Genomic DNA, 25,346 nt, shown 5'->3' with positions numbered 1-25,346 from the left:
CGTTTCCTAGGTCCCCTGTTCCCCACAGGTGCTTTTCACACTCTTTGGAGGGCTGTGACGTTGCATTGCTGTGCCTTTAGTACAAATATCAGATAGCTTGTGCTGTGTGCTTTGCTGAGTCGCTTGGGTCATGTCCAACTCTGTGAGCCTCTATGGACTGTAGCTCCCCCAGACTCCTCTGTCCATGGGACTCTCCAGGCAAGAATACTGGAGTGGGTTGCCATGCCCTTCTCCAGGGGATCCTCCCGACCCAGGGATCGAACCCGTGTCCCTTACATCTCCTGTATTGGCAGGTGGGTTCTTTGCCACTCATGCCAGCTGGGAAGCCCATCAGATAGTCTGGTGGGATATTGTGTAACTAAATTCAAGAAAATGAGGTAAATAAACTGGATCTTTTTCTATTTTAAAAACTTGTTTTTAATTGAAGGATAATTGCTTTTACAGCATTGTGTTGGTTTCTGCCATACATCAGCATGAATCAGCCATAGGTATACATATGTCCCTTCCCTCTTAAACCTCCCTCCCCCTCCCCGCCTTATCCAACCCTCTAGGTTGTCACAGAGCACCAGTTTGAGCTCCCTGCATCATATAGCAAATTCCCACTGACTGTCTTGCATAGGGTGATGTGTATGTTTCCATTTTCCCGTCTCAGTTTGTCCCCTCTCTTCCTCCCACTGTGTCCACAAGTCTGTTCTCTGTGTCTGCATCTCCATTGCTGCTCTGCATTAGACTTCAGTACCGTCTTTCTATTCCATGTATGTGCGTTAATATACGATATTTGTTTTTCTGACTTCCTTCATTCTGTATAATAGGCTCTAGGTCACTACCTCATTAGAACTGACTTGAATGTTTTCTTTTTTATGACTGAGTATATTCCATTGTATATATGTACCACAGCTTCTTTATCCATTCATCTATTGATGGACATCTGTTAATAGGTTGCTTCCACATTCTAGCTCTTATAAATAGTGCTGCATGTTTCAATTATGGTTTTGTCAGGGTATGTGCTCAGTAGTGGGATTGTTGGGACATATAAATGTTTTATTCTTGGTTTTTTAAGGAATCTCCATACTGTTCTCCATAGTGGGTGTATCAATTTACATTCCCACTAACAGTACAAGAGAATTCCCTTTTCTTCATACCCTCTCCATCATTTATCGTTTGTAGACTTTTTGATGATGGTCATTTTGACAAATGTGAGGTGATACCTCATTGTAGTTTTGATCTGCATTTTTAAAATAAGGAGTGATGTTGAGTATCTTTTCATGTATTTATTAGCCATCTGTATGTCTTATTTGGAGAAATATCTGAATAAACTGGATTTTATTTTCTTAGCATTTATGCCTTCAGTACATTTACTGTCTACTTTGTTAGTTTCAGTTCAACAAATAGTTTGAGTGCATGCTAAATCTCTATTTGATGGACTCAGTGGTAATTGGACTTTCCTGGTGGCTCAGATGGTAAGGCGTCTGCCTACAATGCGGGAGACCCGGGTTCAATCCCTGGGTCGGGAAGATCTCTTGGAGAAGGAAATGGCAACCCACTCCAGTATTCTTGCCTGGAAAACCCCATGGATGGAGGATTCTGGTAAGGTACAGTCCATGGGGTCACAGAGTCGGACATGACTGAACAACTTCACTTCAACGGTAACAGAATCATGACTGGTTATGTTAAAAGAGATAGCACAAAGCCTTATGCCATCCTGCACATTGTTAGTGGAAAGGTTAAAACAATGGCTGTATAAAGTTCTATTTGTTAATATTTATTTATTTGGCTACCTCAGGTCTTAGTTGCGACCTGCAGGATCTTTTGTTGCTGTGCATGGACTGTCTAGCTCTGGTGCGTGGGCTCAGCTTGGGCTTAGTTGCTCCGCCACATGTGGGAATCTCAGTTCTCCAGTTGGGGGTCAAACCTGCATTGCCTGTGTTGCAAGGTATATTCTTAACCACTGGACCACCACAGAAGTCCTTAGAAAGGTCTTATAGTTGGATTTAAGTCTCAAAAGTAGCTTGATAATCCTTACCAAAATGATAATTTTTCATTTGCATCACCTGAGTTGAAAAACTTCTGCTACCTGGGCTTTCAGTGATTCTGAATTGTAACCAAGGTTGAGAACCACCAGCTACAGGTTACAGTGATGTGCGTGCACGCTCAGTTGCTAATTTGTATGTGACTCTTTGCCACCGCATGGACTGTAGCCAACCAGGCTCCTCTGTCCATGGGATTTCCCAGGGGAGAATACTGGAGTGGGTTGCGGTTTCCTGCTCCATGGGATCTTCCTGACCCAGGGACTGAACCTGTGTCTCCTCATTGGCCGGCAGATTCTTTACCAGTGAACCACCAGGGAAGCCCTACATGGATGGTAGGACTTACTAGTAAATGAATTCTCAGGAAAAAAAAAAATTTTTTTCTTCACTGATTAGCCAATGATCATTTAGTGTTATTAGTATTTAGTGGTATATTACTGTTTCTCCTAAATGAAAATCTACACATTCTGGCATCAGAAAAACCTGAGAAACTTGTTGAAGATTTGTATGCTTGCCTTCCACTCCACCCCAGATTTACTGATTCACAGTTTTTGGTGGGATTTTTTTTTTCCTCTAGTGTTTGTTTTTTTAAAGTTCCCCCCACCCCTAGGAGATTCTGATGTATACTAAAGCTTGAGAACCTTGATGTAGATAAAACCAACCAACTGCTTATTTTTCACATTTCAGCTGAGTCAGCATCGTTTAAGTCCTACTACAGCGTGCGTATAAGCTTTTTCTAGTCTAAGCAAATCAGGCCTCAGTTCCTTGGAATCCTTGCACAGAGGGCACGTTCTATAACCTTAGTAATTTCAAAGTTCAACAAATTTCTAATAAGCACAGTAAAAACTATTAGATGATAAAAATGGGACCTGACACCAGAGTGTTTCAAAGACCAGGTAATTATTTTATTTTTCTATTTCTGACACTCAAATCATAGGGGGTAAAAAGATAATAGAACATAATCAAAATAACACACAAACACAATTCAAGAACATTTAACCATCTATTATAGCTGTTCTTTGTAAAATACATAAAGGTAAACAGAAACATCTTTATATAAATTAATGCTTAACAATCTGTATACACTGTAAAACAATTGTTAAAATTTACACTAAGATACTAGTGCAAGCAGTGGTGTACAAAAGTGCAAACAAGGTTAGTGATGAAAAACTTATCACCGACTTACCACTTCAACATACATCTGCATCCAGCCAAATACTAAAGGCCTTACCACAGAAAACACTTTGATCACTTTGAAAGTTACCTGACTACATTCACCCTGAGTGCTCTTGCCTCAGTATGGCAATAGATAATGAGTTCAGGTTAGGAGCAGCACCAGGGAATCCAGAAACCTAGGTGAAGTTGGCCATTCTGACGTGAATCTTTTCCAAAGATGATAATTCTCCATGAAATCACTCAAAAGCCTTTCCCATTCTGTCTTAAAATCCATTTGGAGTGGGGGCACTCCTGAAACAAAGTTTACTTTGAATAAATTTGCTTCCTTTACTGTGATTAATTTGGATTCTGTTTAAAGGTATGGTCAAAGCCCAGAATAATCAGAGGTATTAAATATATTATCTATTTAATGTTTTAAATTGTGAAGACAAAAATTAGTTGATTCAAAACTGCATCTTCAATAGATGGTCAATAGTTGGTCAAATCAAGAGAGGTCAATTCCCTTTATACTCAGGAATTTCAAGGTATGGGCTGGAGATATGTGAGGGAGAATGGCTATAGGGTTCAAGAGTAGAAACTCTTGGTTTTAACAAAATCCCAATCACTTTACACAGAGGCACAGCCCCATATTTTTAAGAGCTTGTTCTTTTTTTCTTTTTTGGTTAAAGAGCACTAATCTGCATTTCAAAAGGACAGTGATTGGAAAGACCAGAAACATTAATTAGTCCTTAATTTAAAATATGTTTTCTGAACTCTTACTATTTATAACAAAAAAAAATTAAAGGTTTATAGAAAACCTCTAATTCCTTATTAATTTTATCCAGAAATTTATATTTGCTAATCTCAATTTTTCATGTTGTCTTGGAGATTTTTTTGAAACTTCACCAACTTTTACATATATTTAAAATGATTCAAACAATGTACTCTAAATCAACACACGATATTCTGAGAGACTTTCTTTTATATTAGCTTTGTCAGTGTACTCTGATCAAAATTTATTTGGCAATAGAAGCCTTGCAAACTTCAGTCATGTAAGTGACGAACAAGACTGAAACGCCACACTGAGTCACATACCAGATACAGGTTCAGAAAATGTAAACCTGCCTGCTGAAGCTTGAGTCATCAGCTAGAGGTATTCTGTTTTCAATGACGGAACTTGTGAAAATGCTGGATTTTGAATGTGGTTAATCAAATTATTTTGCAGAAGACAAGAAACACTTGTATCGCAGTTATTACTCTATTTCAGTGATTTACAAGTAGTTTATGTGCTGGAAAGCACTACATGTAGTGTGAGCCAGTTGAAAACTAAAGAAAAGAAACAACATTCTGTGTTTATGCTGTAAACCACAGTAAAGTTGTATATGTACACAGGCACACAAAACTAAAATTTAGATCTATGCAGGCAATATCTGAATTCATAGTTCTTTGGCACTCAAGGATACTGGGTTAACTAAGTCAATAGTGAATATTTTTCATATTCTTCAGGGAATATCTGTGCCCAATTTTTAAAAATGCTGTAATCTCCAGTCTAAAAATTCATCAAGATAAACTGGAATCCATCAATTTAACCAGTTACAGAAAAGTATAATTAATAGCAGTCATTGAAACAGGTGTGGGGTTAAGAATCTTTTTAAAAATATATAAGCCAGCTGAGGCCATCTGTTTTTAGAGTTTTGGACTTAAGATTTTAAAACATCTTTTGAACACTTCCTGATGTATATGGAATCCAGTCTTAACTTGTATATAATAGTGTTAATTACATGTTCACACTTTATAGAGGGAAGAACAAAACTAACTACATTTACCCCCAAAATACTCCACAAACGTACACACTTGCACAGGCACATAGAGAGTATATGTTTTTCCCACGTGCTTTTGCCATTTCTTGGCATTCTCTTAAATTGCTTCTCCTGATGGAAGCAGTGACTCTACGTTTTCTGAGGAGCTCTCAGAGCCGGATGATAAGGCCAATGGCTGGCGAACTCTGAGGCCCATCTCCCTGGAGCTGGCAGGAAAGTGCACCTTCATTTCCAGAGGTTCAGACTCTGGAAGACTCTTATATCATTGGGAAAATATCCACAGTTTAGCTGTGGTCACCAAGTGACTCTGTTCCTTTGATCCCAGTGATGGACCTAGAATGAGAGTACTGGAACAAGAGAGTTTGTGCCAGAAAGAAAATCCCGTCTAGAGAAACCAGTAAGCTTTTTCTTTTAAACGAATTTATAACACAGATAATTAACTTCTCAATTATCACAATAGATACTAGGAAATACTTGAAGAAAAGCATGTCCCTGTAAATACTGAAAACAGATACCATCAACAAGAGGCAATTACTTTGAATAAGGCTTAATTCTGTTCAGTCAAGACGTTAGAGATGAGAACTTTAAACATATCTGGCAGAATAAACCAAGAGGCTGAATGTCATTTCCTACTTTTCCCTGGTGTTACTGATGTTTTTAGGCAGGGAGAAAGCTTTTTTATTTTTCTTTAGAAGGAAGCTGAAAATGAAACAGAATAGCTAAATTCCTAAAACCAAATGTCATGATGAAATGACCTTGTTGGTTTAGCTAACTAGTAATTCCTTCCAGGCATATCTTTCAATCCTTATTTGCTTCATATAGAATATTATATTATTGATGACAGAAAGGCTATAGTTAACTCTGACTTGGACAAGAGCTAGAGAAAACAGTAATTCTGATATTACAATTACTCTTGATGGAATTGGAGCAATCTATTCTCAATAGAATTGGTTGAATATACTATAAAACCTTGGTTTATGACCAAGAGAGGAAATCTTAAGCTTGAGAGTCTTTAAAAATAAATATTTGGCACTTGTCTTTCACCTAATTATGGGAATCTCAGACATATGGGAAAAAAGAATTCAATTTCTTAGAAAATTAAAATGCTTTAAAAAGCTAACCAAAATCTGATTAGAAAATGTTATCAGTGAGGCTTGTGACACTACATGCGGCAAGCATGGCATCAAACAAAAGCCTTTGTGCTGTAAAGTTAAGAGCTGGTTGAGAATAACTAAGAAAAAAGAAAATTAAATACATGGATTCATTTTCTTTCCACCAAGAAATAAAATATACCCAAAATGCAAAAGAGCCATAGGACAGGAACAAAATCTTCAAATATCTCAGTGACAACTGAGGCAGAACACGCTTTCTTTATCCTCAGATGCAGGCCTCCACCATGCAACTGCACAACTCCCTACGTGTCACTTGCCCTGCTGAGTACCGCTGAGTACCATTAAGTAAGACTGGGGAGTACCTCTAGGTGTGGGGACACTGGTGCTTGTCATTATTTTTGGTGAAAAGGCAGATTACCAAACTGGGTGCCATTAAGATTGGAGCACTTCAGAATTAGACAACTGGGATTGGCTCATCAAACCAAAAATTAACTTTGGGTTGTACCAGAACGTGTGCTTTTCTTCAGAAGGCCGATCCCACAGGGACTAGGACGTGGATCCCGTCAGCACTGGTCATGGTAGTGTTACAGATAAAAATATACATGATTCAGAGATAAATGTGGTAAAAGGTGCAACCAAACACAACTTGTCTCTAGATAAATGCAAAAGCCTGTAGGGACTTAAACATTATCCTAAATATTCTAAAGCAATCTCCTTTCCCCACAACCCTCTCATATATTTAATATTAAATATGCAAAACTTCAGAGCATACTAGCCAGATAAGACACATTAAAATGAAACATTTGCCCAACAAGGATGCCAAACATTAGGGTTTGTTTTATTGCATGACGTTTGCATGAAAAATAATAATTGAAACTGTAAGGCATCATGCAGTCATAAAAGCTTATTATTAACTGCTTACTAAAGATAGGTGGACATATAATCTAAAATTTAAAAACTAGTTCCAAAAAATTACATAAAAAATTTAACATGATGAGCTTTTAAATATGGTTGATATTTATAGTTTGATGTTGTTAAAAAGTGCTTCAAATGTCGTCTGGAAAGTTGCTGTCCAAAAATGGTGCTGGGGGTAATGTCACATTATAAACTGTAAAAACTAAGTATTTTTATGGAATTAGAAAGCTAATATTGTGATATTCAAACTTACTTGAATCAGTTTTCAATTCTCACTCAAATTAAGTTGATAAAATATTAATAATCTAAAAAACATCTGTTTTCTAACCAACAATAAAAGTCTATTGAATTCAAGTTATGCATGTTGAGTGATCAAATCTCTGAGTAGGCCTGAATGGTGAGACCTGGAACTGCTGTGGGCTGGTGTTAATCAATGTACTGGGCCATCCAGCGGAAGCCTTCTCCGTAGCCTTGTCTTTTGAGCACACTGCACATGAAAACTTCTAAGGGCCGGGCATTCAGTTCTTTCAGAGATACATTGCCCTAGGAGAGAAGATGGGCATTATGTTGGGTGACCTCTTAATGAAATAAAAGCCCTACTCCCTAGGAGACCTGCATCTCAGAGTTCGTACATCTTAGAACAAAGTGGGGCTGTGGTAAAGCCATGGCTATTCATCACCCAAGTCCCTTCCCCTAAACACATAGGGCACCTCCTCTCACTCTACTGTAGGACAGATGTCCATTCAGTGGGATAGAGGTGAGCCTGTGAGGTGCACAAGAATGAAAATAATCTGTGACTCTGAAAAAATTTAAGTTACCTAGGACAACTGGCTTCACTAATATTAAAAACAAACATTCTGTGAGTAGATTCATGACCTAACAAGGCGATTCTTAAAATTAATGTGGAGTTGACTTATTAAAAAGAACACACAGAAAACAGACCAAAGTCTACCTTATCTAACATAACAGTCTCCTTCCACAGGCTGCCATGTTGCTCTACTCTGGGATTTTTCAATACTAAGGTCCTTCCCTAAAACAAATTCCAGTAAAAATGAATGCAAAAATAATGTGTGTTAAAGCTTAATTATGAAGTGTATGTTCGGAAAACCCCATAACTCTGCTATAGCCAAGTATACATTTCATTTTTATCTGTGGGGAACTCTGGACTTAAACACTGAACCGGGGGCCTAAACACACTACTGGTATGCTTAAACATTCAAATATATTATTTAGTGGCTAATTCTGAAAAATTATGACAAAACTTTGAAAGCTTTCATCAAGTTTCCCATATGCATAGGCTGTGACATTTTTTATACCACCAAGAAAAGGTTGGTGATACTTCCAATACTTTGGCCACCTGATATGAAGAACTGACTCATTGGAATAGACCCTGATGCTGGGAAAGATTGAAAGCGGGAAGAGAAGGGGACGACAGAGGATGAGATGTTTGGATGGCATCACCAACCCGATGGACAGGAGTCTGAGCAAGCTCCAGGAGTTGGTGATGGACAGGGAAGCCTGGCGTGCTACCGCCCATGAGGCCGCAAAGAGTCAGACACGACTGAGAGACTGAACTGAAGAAAAGGTTTCATGTCATTCAGTGGTAGGAAAAAAACAAATGCGGACATTCAAAAAAGACCCAAATGTACCAATGACAGTTTTTAAGAAGAAAATGAAAATGGGCTTGTGAAGATGGACAACAGTAATTTAAAGATGTCTGATTGGACACCTGAAACTAGTATCAGATCAGATCAGTTGCTCAGTCGTGTCCGACTCTTTGCCACCCCATGAATCGCAGCACGCCAGGCCTCCCTGTCCATCACCAACTTCTGGAGTTCACTCAGACTCACGTCCATCGAGTCAGTGATGCCATCCAGCCATCTCATCCTCTGCCGTCCCCTTCTCCTCCTGCCCCCAATCCCTCCCAGCATCAGAGTCTTTTCCAATGAGTCAACTCTTCCCATGAGGTGGCCAAAGTACTGGAGTTTCAGCTTTAGCATCATTCCTTCCAAAGAAATCCCAGGGCTGATCTCCTTCAGAATGGACTGGTTGGATCTCCTTGCAGTCCAAGGGAGTCCAAGGGACTCTCAAGAGTCTTCTCCAACATCACAGTTCAAAAGCATCAATTCTTCGGCGCTCAGCCTTCTTCACAGTCCAACTCTCACATCCATACATGACCACAGGAAAAACCATAGCCTTGACTAGACGGACCTTTGTTGGTAAAGTAATGTCTCTGCTTTTGAATATGCTATCTAGGTTGGTCATAACTTTCCTTCCAAGGAGTAAGCGTCTTTTAACTTCATGGCTGCAGTCACCATCTGTAGTGATTTTGGAGCCCAGAAAAATAAAGTCTGACACTGTTTCCACTGTTTCCCCATCTATTTCCCATGAAGTAGTGGGACCAGATGCCATGATCTTCGTTTTCTGAATGTTGAGCTTTAAGCCAACTTTTTCACTCTCCTCTTTCACTTTCATCAAGAGGCTTTTGAGTTCCTCTTCACTTTCTGCCGTAAGGGTGGTGTCATCTGCATATCTGAGGTTATTGACATTTCTCCCGGCAATCTTGATTCCAGTTTGTGTTTCTTCCAGTCCAGCGTTTCTCATGATGTACTCTGCATATAAGTTAAATAAACAGGGTGACAATATACAGCCCTGACGAACTCCTTTTCCTATTTGGAACCAGTCTGTTGTTCCATGTCCAGTTCTAACTGTTGCTTCCTGACCTGCATACAAATTTCTCAAGAGGCAGATCAGGTGGTCTGGGATTCCCATCTCTTTCAGAATTTCCCACAGTTTATTGTGATCCACACAGTCAAAGGCTTTGGCATAGTCAATAAAGCAGAAATACATGTTTTTCTGGAACTCTCTGGCTTTTTCTATGATCCAGTGGATGTTGGCAATTTTAATCTCTGGTTCCTCTGCCTTTTCTAAAACCAGCTTGAACATCAGGAAGTTCACGGTTCACATATTGCTGAAGCCTGGCTTGGAGAATTTTGAGCATTACTTTACTAGCGTGAGATCAGTACAATTGTGCGGTAGTTTGAGCATTCTTTGGCATTGCCTTTCTTTGGGATTGGAATGAAAACTGACCTTTTCCAATCCTGTGGCCACTGCTGAGTTTTCCAAATTTGCTGGCATATTGAGTGCAGCACTTTCACAGCATCGTCTTTCAGGATTTGGAATAGCTCAACTGGAATTCCATCACCTCCACTAGCTTTGTTCGTAGTGATGCTTTCTAAGGCCCATTTGACTTCACATTCCAGGATGTCTGGCTCTAGGTGAGTGATCACACCATCGTGATTATCTGGGTCATGAAGATCTTTTTTGTACAGTTCTTCTGTGTATTCTTGCCATCTCTTCTTAATATCTTCTGCTTCTGTTAGGTCCATACCATTTCTGTCCTTTATCCAGCTCATCTTTGCATGAAATGTTCCTTTGGTATCTCTGATTTTCTTGAAGAGAACCCTAGTCTTTCCCATTCTGTTGTTTTCCGCTATTTCTTTGCATTGATTGCTGAGGAAGGCTTTCTTATCTCTTCTTGCTATTCTTTGGAACTTTGCATTCAGATGCTTTTATCTTTCCTTTTCTCCTTTGCTTTTCGCTTCTCTTCTTTTCACAGCTATTTGTAAGGCCTCCCCAGACAGCCATTTTGCTTTTTTGCATTTCTTTTCTATGGGAATGGTCTTGATCCCTGTCTCCTGTACAATGTCACAAACCTCATTCCATAGTTCATCAGGCACTCTATCTATCAGATCTAGGCCCTTAAATCTATTTCTCACTTCCACTGTATAATCATAAGGGATTTGATTTAGGTCATACCTGAATGGTCTAGTGGTTTTCCCTACTTGCTTCAATTTAAGTCTGAATTTGGCAATAAGGAGCTCATGGTCTGAGCCACAGTCAGCTCCCGGTCTTGTTTTTGCTGACTGTATAGAGCTTCTCCATCTTTGGCTGCAAAGAATATAATCAATCTGATTTCGGTGTTGACCATCTGGTAATGTCCATGTATAGAGTCTTCTCTTGTGTTGTTGGAAGAGGGTGTTTGTTATGACCAGTGCATTTTCTTGGCAAAACTCTATTAGTCTTTGCCCTGCTTCATTCTGTATTCCAAGGCCAAATTTGCCTGTTACTCCAGGTGTTTCTTGACTTCCTACTTTTGCATTCCAGTCCCCTATAATGAAAAGGACATCTTTTTTGGGTGTTAGTTCTAAAAGGTCTTGTAGGTCTTCATAGAACCGTTCAACTTCAGCTTCTTCAGCGTTACTCTTGGGGCATAGACTTGGATTACTGTGATACTGAATGGTTTGCCTTGGAAACGAACAGAGATTATTCTGTCATTTTTGAGATTGCATCCAAGTACTGCATTTCGGACTCTCTTGTTGACCATGATGGCCACTCCATTTCTTCTGAGGGATTCCTGCCCGCAGTAGTAGATATAATGGTCATCTGAGTTAAATTCACCCATTCCAGTCCATTTCAGTTTGCTGATTCCTAGAATGTCGACATTCACTCTTGCCATCTCTTGTTTGACCACTTCCAATTTGCCTTGATTCATGAACCTGACATTCCAGGTTCCTATGCAATATTGCTCTTTACAGCATCGGACCTTGCTTCTATCACCAGTCACATCCACAGCTGGGTATTGTTTTTGCTTTGGCTCCATCCCTTCATTCTTTCTGGAGTTATTTCTCCACTGATCTCCAGTAGCATATTGGGCACCTACTGACCTGGGGAGTTTCTCTTTCAGTATCCTATCATTTTGCCTTTTCATACTGTCAATTATATCCCAATTTAAAAAAAGAAGCCAGACTGCCAGTTAGACTGATAAGCATGATTACTGTTAAGGGTAGTATAGGAACAGACCTTTTCAGAAGATTAAGAGTAAATAAAATAAAAAGATATTTGTACTACTGAATGAAGTATTCACACCTGTCAAATTTTTTTTTTTTACCTTTCCTGTTGTCTGACCATATAAACCAAACATCTCTCGCAACCGCTCTTCACTGATGGCTTCAGGCCTGTCAATCTTATTCCCAAGAATCAGTATCGGCACATTAGCAACAGTTTCATCTGTCATTAGTGACTGAAAAAAACAAAGCAAAATGAAAGTTAAGATGTTGATATAAAAGAAGCTAAAGGGCTCATTGTGACAAGACAGCAAATGGGCATCAAGGGCTCACTCTATCATATCCTGGCAGTTTGGCTGTCTTTCGTGAACTTTCCCTACATTTTAAAGTGAGCTCAACGATCCCACAGCTCCATCCTTCTGCCTCTCTGTCTCCTTCTGTAAACGCTCACTGTGACTAGACTCAACACTTTGAAGGTGTGCAGACCTGGTTTCATTTCTAATTCTGCTGCTTTTGAGTTGTGAGATCTTAGACAAATAAGGCTGGCTGAAGTTCAAAGAGAATCTGCAATAGTAAGCACCTACCTTACAGAGTTAATCTGAGAATTAAATGAGCTAATATGCATAGTGCCTGGTACAAAGTAGGAACAAAGGAATTCTCTGGCTCTGTTCCATGACCACAGAACTTACCAGGACTTTTCCACATGAGTAAGTACTTGTTTGCTTGCTCTTGGCAGAAGCATGGTCGGGTCAACCTTCCATCAAATCATGGACCTCCTTTCTCTGTGAGCCCAGGTCTAGCACTGGCCTTGCCTACTGCTCCTGAGCCCCTTTACGAAGCATGTAACCTGGGAGATGGGAGAGGAGGTGGCTACACATGGCCTTGATCACTCCTGGGAATGGTGACAAAGATAGCATGTTATACCATTTCCAGGTTCTGGCCAACTCCTGGAGAAACCACTTGAAGGACCAGGGGCTTAAGACCAAGCCACTACAGGAATGCAGCAGATATGAAATAAACTACAAGGGCACACACTGCATAGAATGAGCCTAAGCCTTCAGGAAGGAAATCTTGTTAGTACTCCTCAATAGCCACAGTTACTCCAAGGTACTCCCTCTGCATTCTACGTAATCTCTGAACTCCACAGATTGTCAGGAGTTACATCAGAGGCTGCAGAAAAGCTACACTCTCATACCTACATCTCTAACCTATTTTCTCAGGCTTACCAGAGTGATCAACTGTTTAGTTTTAATTATTTAACTTACATCAAGTTCTTCTTTTGATTCTAACAGCCTTTCATGGTCTGCACAATCCACCAGAAATACAATGCCATTGATAGCAGGAAGGTAATTTTTCCACACTCTTCGAGCTAACAAAAACAATCAGGAGTTAGATTTTATTTGCTGGTCAAACCTAGCAGATGGTTTGACGGAACAGTCCAACAAGATATCAAGTGTAATTAGCCCTTAGCTGCTGCTACATCATTATATACTTGTTAATCTTTTACCCAGTATTGCCAAAATCTTTCCAGATGACCAAAGAAGAAATTAAAGGTTTTCCTTAGTTTGGGCAAGTCAAATATTTTAGTCTGCCCCAGTTTACCCATGTGAGAAGAAGAATTAATATTTACTTACTAATGGACAAGGATGCACATTAAGGTCATCGGAGGGACCACTACTATTTGTTATATGCAGTATTCATTTCTTTTTGACATTTCTAGTTTATCACTTTTTTGCTAGTGATCAAGTCTGGAGTCAGTGACAGAAGGAAATCAGTATCAGGTTCAGACTTGTTAAGTTAAAAAATAAAGCAAATCGTTCTACTCATAGCACAAGTTTATGAAACCATTAGGGTAATTTTTTCCATGACATTCTCTTTTAGAAAAGAAAATATTTTTGAGGGTGCCCTAGAGGAAGGTAACTTTTTTCTCTGGACTTCAGCTTTATAATACACCTTCATATAGAGATGAAGCCTCAACCTCCATTAGGTTCTAAATCTAATCATTATATTCTAGGAATTAGTTTATGTATATTTTAAACAATTGATGTATATCTCAAATGTGCTTTCTCTAGCCACAACCTTTGTAGTATTCATTATTTATGAATTACTATGTAGTGGGTACTGCTAAGTCCTTTTGGGGATATTAAAAAGTAGCATTTCAATCCCAGAAAGTTTAGTAGAGTCTGAAATAAGACAGTCATTCCAATCTTTAGACATGTATACAAATGTACTAATTGCTAGGTAAGTATAGTTGAGAGCACTCCCAGCTGGGAATGGCTTCTCAGAGGAGGCAGCCGCACTTAACATTGAGCCCTGAAAGTGGGTTACCTGTGTGCTGATGGAGACCACGTGAGCACAGAGGTGGAAGAACCAACACCAAGACGGTTTGGTTTGGATGGAGTAAAGAGCATGACAAAGGGAAGAGTGGGAAATTAAGACTCAAAAAGTAAAGTGTGATCAGATCTTAGAAATCCTGAATACCAGGTCAGTGAGAATGGCCTTTATTTTGTAGGTAATGAGTTAGCCAATGAAGGCTTTTCATATGGAGCAAAAAAAGCAATAACATATTTATAACATGATTATGACAGTAAGAGAGAGGTGGGCTGAAGAACAGAAAAAATGGAGGCAAAATTTTAGTCATATGCTTTATCACCAAAAGCAATTCAGACTTAAACTGGAGTATCATGAAAATCATCCTTTGCATTTAAAGCATGTATCCAGGGTGATAATTCTTAAATTTTAAGTCTACTCTGGCTTTCCTTGAATGAAACGAGATTTCATGCACTGTAACATAATGGTCACATTTTTATTAAATAAAATAAAACAACTGTAAGAGTAGTAGGTTCTCACCTTGAACATGTCCACCCAGATCAAAAGTTGTAAAGGTCATGCCAGCAATGGTTAGTTCTTCTGAAGCTAAATAATAATACAAAATGTTTTAAAAACATGAAAATTAGAAGTTCATTTCTAGCATATACTGCCACTTAAAGTCTGATTACTTTAATTGCAAATAAGGTCAAATCAAAAAGGAATTCTTTGTTATAACTACTATATTCCATTTCATACTGCCAGTATAATGCAAGTAGTTGGTAATATTCACTTCTAGTATTCAGTGCCCACCATAAATCCAACTTATTTTTCCTCCTCTATCCAGCTGAAATTGACATTATTTACTGTGAATTCAAGTGACTGGTCTAACCTAATAATTTTTCCTGTAATTCATCTTAAATGATAAAGGTGAAAAAACAGTATTTTCTCATGGCTGTTATATTTCACAGGTGATGGTTTTGGGGCTTCCTACTGGCTCAGACCATGAAGAATCCATCTGTAATGCTGGAGACCTGGGTTCAATCCCTGGGTTGGGAAGATCCCCTGGAGGGCATGGCAACCCACTCCAGTATTCTTGCCTGGAGAATCCCCACAGACAGGAGCCTGGCGGGCTACAGTCCATGGGGTTGGCAAAGAGTCAGAAACAACTGAGTGACTAAGCACACACACACAGTCTTTAATGGCAAACATAATTATAATATAAAATTTTGGCTATTATTTCTTCAAATTTTTTTTCTGATCCCTTACTTTCCCTCCTGGGACTTTAGTGATAGGTTTGCTAGATTGCTTAAATCTTCCATTCTCTCATTATGTTTGTGTTTCCCTTAAACCCTTGAGCATATTCATAACAGCTGTTTTAGTGTTCCTATTTCCTAATTCCATCATCTTTTTTACTTGTGCCATCAATGTTTTTACTGATTGACTTTTCTTCTATTTAGGGATCACACTTTCCTGCTTCTTTGCATGTCTAGTAATTTTTTATTGGATGTTGGATTTTGTTGTATCATTTTCAAGAAAGTTGGACTTTGGGAACTCTCTGGTAGTCCAGTGGTGAAGACTCAGCCATCTCATTGTGGGGACCCTGGTCAGGGAACTAAGATCCTGCAAGCTCCGGGGCACAGTCAAAAAAAAAACCCAAAATAAGTTGGACTTTGTTCTGGCAGGCAGTTAAACTGCTTGCGGATCAGTTTTTAAGTTTTGTTACAGCAGATCTAAAGTAGCCTTTACTTTGGAGCTAAGTTAGTCTCATTACTAAGATGTGCTTTTTTGAAGTAGTCTACAAGGTCTCTTCTTTCTGGCTGGTGGGTACGTGGATTCATAGCTCCGTGTGAGCTCTGGGAATTGAACTGGCTAACCGCTTCACTGTAACTGTTCTTTTGACAGGCTATGTGTAGTTTTACCCTATGTAGGCACAGATTGGTATTCAGCCATGAACATTTCTGGAGTTCTTTCTCTACAGAGCTGTTTGCTCTGTGGTAATCTGCCCAGCAAATTCTAGTCACCTCAGCCTCCCAAATTCTGGTCTCTTGTCTCCTCAATTCAGTGAGACTACTGGGTTACGTTTGGGTTTCTTCTCCCTACACCATGGTCTTCAAATTAACCCCTGTGATAAAACTTAAAACAGACAAGGGTTTGTTTTTCTTTTCTCAGAAAACATAGCCCTGTGCTAGCTATTGCCCAATATCTGAAAACAGTTGTAGTGTATATTTTTGTCCACTTTTCTAGTCATTTTTAGTGGGAGGGTAATTGCAGCCTCCATTATTCCCTCACAGACAAAAGCAGAATGCCGCTACAATTACGGTGAAAGGTTCAGTACAATTGTTAACTATTCAGTATAGCTATGAGACCCCAGAGTAGTTTATCTTGCTAAAAAATTCTGTAGGAAGACTGCCAGCTGAATGAATAATTAATACAATTTGTGTTCAAAGTATGATCCTTTCCATTAGGAAAAGATAATGCTTGGACATGGCTGGCAAACTATCTCTGTGATTACAATCTCTGGTACACTCCCTGCTTTATAAAATGAGTCCCAATTTGATTATGATACAGAACACTGTTAACATCCCAGCAAGTTCCCTCTTGCCCCTGCCAAGTCAGCCCACACCTCCACTCCCAGAAGCAAGCACTGATCTGGATTCTATCGTCACAGGTTTGTTTTGCCTGTTTTAGAATTTTACATAAATGGCATCATATAAAACTTTTGTGACCAGCCTCTTCCATGCAATATAATACGCACTGTGTGGATCTGTGCTTTATTGCTCTTTTTGTTGAATAGAATTCCATTGTTTATGCATTCTTTTTATGAAGGCCATCTGAACTGCTTCCAGTTTGGAGTTAATACAGGTAAAGCTGGTATAACAAATATTCCTGTATGAGGATTTTGGTGAACATATTTTTTCATTTTTCCAAGATAAATATCTAGCAGTGGAACTGCCAGTTCATAGGGTAGGTACATGTTACCTTTCTCCCATATTCATTAAAAAATTTTTTTATTGGAGTATGGTTGATTTATAATATTGTGTTAGTTCCAGGTGTACAGCGAAATGAATCATATATATTTATCCATTCTTTTTCAGATTCTTTTCCCATACAGGTTATTACAGAATATTGAGTAGAGTTCCCTGTACTATACGGTAGGCTCTTGTTAGTTACCTATTTTATATGTAGTGGTGTGTATATATTAATCCATATCTCCTAATTTATTACTTGTCCCATGTTTCCCCTTTGATAAACCATAAATTTGACTTCAAGATCTGTGAGTCTGTTTTGTAAATAAGTACAGTTGTATCATTTTTTACTAGATTCCACATATGGCTGATACCATATGATATTTGTCTTTGACTTATTTCACTTAGTATGATAAATCTCTAGGTCCATCCATGTTGCTGCAAATGGCATTGTTTCATTCTTTTTTATGGCTGAGTAATCAATCCCTGGGTTGGGAAGAGACCCTGGAGAGGGAAACAGCAACCAACTCCAGTTTTCTTGCCTGGGAAATGCCATGGATAGAGGAGCGTGGCAGGCTACAGTCCATGGGGTCACAGTTGGACACAACTGAGTTGACTAAACAACAGCATTCCATTGTATATATGTACTACATCTTCTTTATCCATTCCTCTGTTGATGGACATTTGGGTTGCTTCCATGTCCTGACTATTGTAAAGAGTGCTGCAGTGAACACTGGGGAGCACGTATCTTTTTAATTATGGTTTTTCTCCAGATATATGCCCAGGAGTGAGACTGTTGAACCATATGGTAGTTCTATATTTAGTTTTTTAAGGAACTGTCATACTGTTCTCCAAAATAGTTGTACCAATTTACATTCCCACCAACAGTGTAAGAGGGTTACCTTTTCTCCAAACCCTCTCCAGCCTTTATTGTTTGTGGATTTTTCTGATGATGGCCATTATGACTGATGTGAGGTGATACCTCACTGTAGTTTTGATTTGCATTTCTCTAATAATTAGTGATGTTGAATGCCTGTTCGTGTGCCTTTTTGCCATCCGTCGTCTTTGAAGAAATGTCTATATAGATCTTCTGCCCATTTTTTGATTGGGTTGTTTGTTTTCTTGACATTGAGCTGCATGAGCTGTTTGTATATTTTGGAGATTAATCCCTTGTCAGTCTCTTTGCAACTATTTTCTCCTATTCTGTGGCTTGTTTTTTATTTTGTTTATGGTTTCTTTTGCTATACAAAAGCTTTTAAGCTTAATTAGACCCTATTTGTTTATTTTTATTTTCATTACTCTAGAAGTCGATCAAAAAAGATACTGCTGAGATTTATGTCAGAGAGCGTTCTGCCTACATTTTCCTCTAAGAGTTTTATAGTATCCAGTCTTATATTTAGATCTTTAATCCATTTTGAGTTTATTTTTGGTATGGTGTTAAAGAGTATTTTTAATTTCATTCTTAAAAATACGGAACGCTTCACAAATTTGTGTGTCATCCTTCTGCAGGGACCATGCTTATTTCTCTGTGTCTTTCTAATTTTAATATATGTGCTGATGAAGAGAGTACATATAATGCTTTTGATTAACTGAAAAATATAAGATAAAATGAATATGAGATGCAGGAAGGTTGAGATAACATGTTTTGTGCCACTGTTTTTACTCCTAGTACTTAGAACAATGTATGACATAAAGCAAGCACTCAAAAAATATTTGTTGAATATATTAAAAAGAACATAAAATTTTAAAAGTGACTTATACCTAATATAAGACCACTGTGTAATCTCTTCCAATTCTGCTATTTTTGCAGATAATTTTATATACTCAATTTCACCATGATTTTTCTTTAACAGTTTTGTTCTTGTATCAGAATCTTATTTGTCAAGCCCCACTTTCTTCCCCTAATGTAAAAAAAAAGTATCAATTTTATGATATCTTCCTTTTCCAATGACTCACTAACAGTTTTAGAGATAAAATGGTAGTTTGTTTTGTTCTGTTTTCCTTCCTTGTTCTTAGTATATTTACGGAATTAAATTAACTGTTGTATTATTTAATTTTTAGTCCAATTCTCAACTTTATACTCATTTTTAAGGCCGACACTCATTATTTAAAAATCTGTGGGTTAGCTTGTCTTAAACTCTCTGTGTTGTTGATTCATAGTCTTTTCAAGAGTAAAACAAGTTCACAAGTTTTTGTTGTTGTGCCATCCAACATGTGGGAAATTAGTTCCCCAACCAAGGACTGAATCTGTGTGACCTCACAGAGGAAGCTCAGACTTTAAACCACTGGACTTCTAGGGAAGTCCCCCACAGGTATTTTAAAATTAGACTTCTGTTTCTAATTTTAAAGTGACTAATTTTGTTACTTTAACTTGACTCTCTCAACAGTACCTATTACATAATCTTATTAGGAATGATACATATTAAGTGATTTACAGAATCATTATTAATGTCTTTCAGTTGGCTTTCTAAAAGAAAGCACAGTAAATTATTTTTTAATTACTTTAACACTTTCTAGGGAATTCCCTGGTGGTCCAGTGGTTAAGACTTGGCGCTTTCACTGCTGTGGGCTTAGGTTCAATCCCTGATTGAGGGACTAAGATCCTGCAAGCCATGGGGCCTGGCCAAAAACAAAATAAAAGAAAACCTTCTATAAGTGTATCAATATATGCCTGGTTTTTGGAATAAAAATTCTATGTCTTTATGTTAGAAACAGTTCAGGTTGTTAGAACTAGAAAAATAACTGGTTAATAAGTTAAGAGCTACAGCAAAGTATAAGACTATAATCTGTCCACTGAATAATGATTAAAATAGTACAGTTCTAAAATTTGAAAGAAATTTAGGTTACATAAGAAAGGTAATGCTGACTATTTATAACCTAAACAATATGTGGTTGAATATACTATGATAACCCCTGAGACAATAACTTTTTAACTCCTCTAGTTGGACAAAGGTATACTAACTATAAGATGATATGAATATTATTTCAAGATCTAAATATACTCCCTGGAGTTGGGTCACTTATCATTTACTATGTTAAGAACAAGTGAAATGATCATAATTTATCCACCAAAAAACAAACAAACCTTTTGGTTAGGGCCTATGAATTGGAATCACTTCATCAAGTAACACCCTGTATGGGAGAATATACTTACTGGGATGTAACGTGGGCACATGTTGTCCAAGTCTGTCATCTTTTAGCATGTGTAGCAATGTTGTTTTTCCTGCATTATCCAATCCAAGAAATACCAATTTACCAGTTTTCTTATATAATCCTGCAGAGTAAGAGCTATGATTAGTCAGTGATATCCAACACAGATTATAGAAATAAAATGACTTTAAATAAAAGTATAATATAATCTTCACAATTTAGTTATTTGGATACTTTTCCTAATTATCCCAGATTTTTGATAAAGAGACACTTATTAACCTTTTGAACTTCTAAGATTTTATAAATTGGCCTGAAAAAGCTTGGATTTCTAACCAATATTTAGTTTTGAAGAGCTATTTTAAATCTATTATGATTTGGGACATCAGATCATTATAAAACTAAACTTTGCCCCAGTCAATGCATGTGTGTGACCTAAACTTATCTTGGAATACCAAAATGCCAATTCCCTTGATGATTTAACTTAAATCCTCTTTTAATTTATCCCTTGACAAATATCTGTGCCCTCTACTAGAGAAACATAAAGTACTTGAGATTATATATTTATGAAGCTAGACCAAAAGAAAAATTAGAGTTCTTTTCATTTTTTTCACAGGTAAAAATAAATTATTTTTGACAATCAAAACTACAGTGAGTTTTTTTCAGTAAAAAAAGTTTAGTTCACTGTCAAATTTACCTGAGAATAAGGTTAAACTATTCACATGACTGTGTAAAACTAAGCAACAACAAAAATATCCAAGCACATGATTTTAAATATATCAATCAAGCACTGATACAGTGATAAACAGATAAAGACAGCACTGACTAGTTTAGACTGACATTTATTGCAGAATTCCATATTGAGCTTTTTATATATATATTTTAAAGGCTTTTCTTAGAGCACTTTTAGGTTTACAACAAAACTCAAAGGAAGGTACAGATATTTCCCATATACCTCTGGTCCCCACATATATCCCCACATATTCTGTCCTCTCCCCCAAAAGAGGACAGAAGTTTAGTGACTTATGTCTATCATTATGCAGAATATTTTCACTGCCCTAAAAAGTCTCTGTATTCTGTCTGTATATCCATCCTACCCACTGCCCAGCAACCACTCATCTTTTTATGGTCTCCATATTTTTGCCTTCTCTAGAATGTCATGTAGTTGGAATCACACAATATGTAGCTTTTCAGACTGGCTTCTTCCACTCAGTAATATGCATGTAAGGTTTCTCCATGTATTTTCATGGCTTGATAGCCCATTTTCTTTCTCATGCTAGATAGTATTCCATTATCTAGCTGTACCATAGTTCATTTATCCATCCATCCACTAAAGGACATCTTGGTTGCTTCCATGTATTGGCAATTATGGCTAAAGCTGCTATAAATATCTGTGTGCAGGTTTCTGGATGGATGTAAGTTTTCAGTTCCTTTGGGTAAATGCCAAGGAGCACAACTGCTGGACTGAATGGTAAGAGTATGTTTAGTTTCATAAGAGAACAACAAACTGTATTCCAAAGTGGTTATACCATTTTGTATTACCACCAGTAATGAATAAGGATTCCTGTTGTTTCACATCCTCACCAACATTTGGTATTGAAAACATTTGGTATTCTCAGCATCTAAATTTGGGGCATTCTAATAGGTGTGCAGTAGTATTGAACTTTATTTTATAGGAATATATGAGGACAGGGAACACAGTAGCAATTCAAAAAATTTAATCAATAAGTGAAAATTTTAAGATATTAGGCAATTACAGATTGGGCTATCCATTTTCTAGTAAGTTCATGCCAAAATAACATTTAGTTATATACCCACATTTAAGTTTAAGAAGTGAATTTTTTTTCAAGTCCTAATCACCTATCGACCAACAACCTGGATCCTAAGGAGAAAATTATCTTCCAGTCATTTGAGCTGGGATACTACAGCTCTCCTTTAATTATGAGTCAGTTCAGTTCAGTCCCGCAGTCGTGTCTGACTCTTTTGCGACTCCATGAATCGCAGCACGCCAGGCCTCCCTGTCCATCACTATCTCCCGGAGTTCACTCAAACTCACATCCTTTGAGTCGGTGATGCCATCCAGCCATCTCATCCTCTGTCGTCCCCTTCTCCTCCTGCCACCAATTCCTCCCAGCATCAGTCTTTTTCAATGAGTCAACTCTTTGCATGAATTGGCCAAAATACTGGAGTTTCAGCTTTAGCATCATTCCTTCCAAAGAACACCCAGGGCTGATCTCCTTTATAATGGACTAGTTGGATCTCCTTGCAGTCCAAGGGACTCGAAAAAGTCTTCTCCAACACCACAGTTCAAAAGCATCAATTCTTCGGCGCTCAGCTTTCTTCACAGTCCAACTCTCACATCCATACATGACCACTGGAAAAAACCATAGCCTTGACTAGACGGACCTTTGTTGGCAAAGTAATGTCTCTACTTTTCAATATGCTGTCTAGGTTGGTCATAACTTTCCTTTCAAGGAGTAAGCGTCTTTTAATTTCATAGCTGCAGTCACCATCTGCAGTGATTTTGGAGCCCTAAAAAATAAAGTCTGACACTGTTTCCACATCTATTTGCCATGAAGTGATGGGACCAGATGCCATGATCTTCGTTTTCTGAATGTTGAGCTTTAAGCCAACTTTTTCATTCTCCTCTTTCACTTTCATCAAGAGGCTTTTGAGTTCCTCTTCACTTTCTGCCATAAGGGTGGTGTCATCTGCATATCTGAGGTTATTGATATTTCTCCTGGCAATCTTGATTCCAGCTTGTGATTCATCCAGCCCAGCATTTCTCATGATGTACTCTGCATAGAAGTTAAATAAGCAGGGTGACAATGTACAGCCTTGACGAACTCTTTTTCCTATTTGGAACCAGTCGTGAATACTGACTAATAATCTCCTTAACATTTCTATTTCTTAAAAGGTTTCTACATAGATTGCTTCTAAACAATGCACTCACCACCCTAGCTTTTAAATAGTAAAAGTGTACTGGATAAGATTCCAAAGGGGAACAGCTAGAGCATTTACTCGTTCAACTGGATTGAACTAAGTTTCTGTTCTGTGGTAGGCACTGTTAAACACTTGCATACATTATTTCACTTAATCCTCAACTCTGTATAGGGGCATCATTATTGTCTTTTTTACAGAGGAGAAATGAAGACTCAATTAACTTATTTACTCAAATGCTAAAGTCAGGTCTGAGATTTGAACCCATGTCTGTGATCCCTGACCTAGAGCCAGACATCCTGGAATGTGAAGTCAAGTGGGCCTTAGAAAGCATCACTACGAACAAAGCTAGTGGAGGTGATGGAATTCCAGTTGAGCTATTTCAAATCCTGAAAGATGATGCTGCGAAAGTGCTGCACTCAATATGCCAGCAAATCTGGAAAACTCAGCAGTGGCCACAGGACTGGAAAAGGTCGGTTTTCATTCCAATCCCAAAGAAAGGCAATGCCAAAGAATGCTCAAACTACTGCACAATTGCACTCATCTCATATGCTAGTAAAGTAATGCTCAAAATTCTCCAAGCCAGGCTTCAACAATACATGAACCGTGAACTTCCTGATGTTCAAGCTGGTTTTAGAAAAGGCAGAGGAACCAGAGATCAAATTGCCAACATCCGCTGGATCATGGAAAAAGCTAGAGAGTTCCAGAAAAACATCTATTTCTGCTTTATTGACTATGCCAAAGCCTTTGACTGTGTGGATCACAATAAACTGTGGGAAATTCTGAAAGAGATGGGCATACCAGACCACCTGACCTGCCTCTTGAGAAACCTGTATGCAGATCAGGAAAGAACAGTTAGAACTCGACATGGAACAACAGACTGGTTCCAAATAGGAAAAGGAGTACGTCAAGGCTGTATATTGTCACCCTGTTTATTTAACTTATATGCAGAGTACATCATGAGAAACACTGGACTGGAAGAAGCACAAGCTGGAATCAAGATTGCCGGGAGAAATATCAATAACCTCAGATATGTAGATGACATCACCCTTATGGCAGAAAGTGAAGAGGAACTCAAAAGCCTCTTGATGAAAGTGAAAGAGGAGAGTGAAAAAGTTGGCTTAAAGCTCAACATTCAGAAAACGAAGATCATGGCGTCTGGTCCCACCACTTCATGGGAAATAGATGGGGAAACAGTGGAAACAGTGTCAGACTTTATTTTTTGGGGCTCCAAAATCACTGCAGATGGTGACTGCAGCTATGAAATTAAAAGATGCTTACTCCTTGGAAGGAAAGTTATGACCAACCTAGATAGCATATTCAAAAGCAGAGACATTAACTTGCCAACAAAGGTTCGTCTAGTCAAGGCTATGGTTTTACCTGTGGTCATGTATGGATGTGAGAGTTGGACTGTGAAGAAGGCTGAGCACCAAAGAATTGATGCTTTTGAACTGTGGTGTTGGAGAAGACTCTTTCGAGTCCCTTGGACTGCAAGGAGATCCAACCAGTCCATTCTGAAGGAGATCAGCCCTGGGATTTCTTTGGAAGGAATGATGCTAAAGCTTAAACTCCAGTACTTTGGCCACCTCATGCGAAGAGCTGACTCATTGGAAAAGACTCTGATGCTGGGAGGGATTGGGGGCAGGAGGAGAAGGGGATGACAAAGGATGAGATGGCTGGATGGCATCACTGACTCGATGGACGTGAGTCTGGGTGAACTCCGGGAGCTGGTGATGGACAGGGAGGCCTGGCGTGCTGTGATTCATGGGGTCGCAAAGAGTCGGACATGACTGAGTGACTGAACTGAACCTAACTGATCCCAGACCTTTGGTTCATTTCCATTTCTCTACACTGCCTCGTGATATTAGCACTATTAACTTCCTTGTTCCTGACTGTGATGTAGTCTTTTTTGCCTTTTCAGCATAATTCAGGATAGATTCATTGTTCTGTAATCTGAGATACAGATTCCAACCTGTTATAATCCAAAACGTCAGCAAAATAAAGTTTAAAAACCCCTATTTCTGACCCAGTTCTTACAAATATGTGACAAAATACTTAAGAATTCTCTTGGAGATAGTATAGCAACATCTGACATTTGACCTGTGGT

General features: G+C 38.4%; 1 protein-coding gene and 1 non-coding gene across 2 annotated transcripts in view; both read right to left on the bottom strand.

Annotated features, from left to right (window-relative positions):
* Window positions 1–6,931: 6,931 nt before the first annotated feature.
* SAR1B (secretion associated Ras related GTPase 1B) overlaps window positions 6,932–25,346 on the bottom strand; it is a 29,859-nt gene continuing 11,444 nt past the window's right edge. Inside the window, exons 3-7 of the mRNA XM_006042793.3 lie at window positions 20,307–20,426; window positions 14,727–14,792; window positions 13,142–13,245; window positions 11,981–12,112; window positions 6,932–7,572 (exon numbers count right to left, since the gene is read on the bottom strand). Of these exons, the coding sequence (XP_006042855.1) occupies window positions 7,456–7,572; window positions 11,981–12,112; window positions 13,142–13,245; window positions 14,727–14,792; window positions 20,307–20,426 (539 nt within the window). The 3' untranslated portion in view covers window positions 6,932–7,455. The remainder of the gene's footprint in view (window positions 7,573–11,980; window positions 12,113–13,141; window positions 13,246–14,726; window positions 14,793–20,306; window positions 20,427–25,346) is intronic.
* LOC112587137 lies at window positions 18,617–18,722 on the bottom strand. The gene has a single exon (XR_003111671.1). It is a non-coding gene; the product is annotated as a U6 spliceosomal RNA (small nuclear RNA).

The sequence above is a fragment of the Bubalus bubalis genome, chromosome 9 (assembly GCF_019923935.1).
Source record: "Bubalus bubalis isolate 160015118507 breed Murrah chromosome 9, NDDB_SH_1, whole genome shotgun sequence".
Classification (NCBI taxonomy): domain Eukaryota; kingdom Metazoa; phylum Chordata; class Mammalia; order Artiodactyla; family Bovidae; genus Bubalus; species Bubalus bubalis.
The sequence above is the reverse complement of the archived record's forward strand: the minus strand, read 5'-3'. Positions and strand labels throughout refer to the sequence as shown.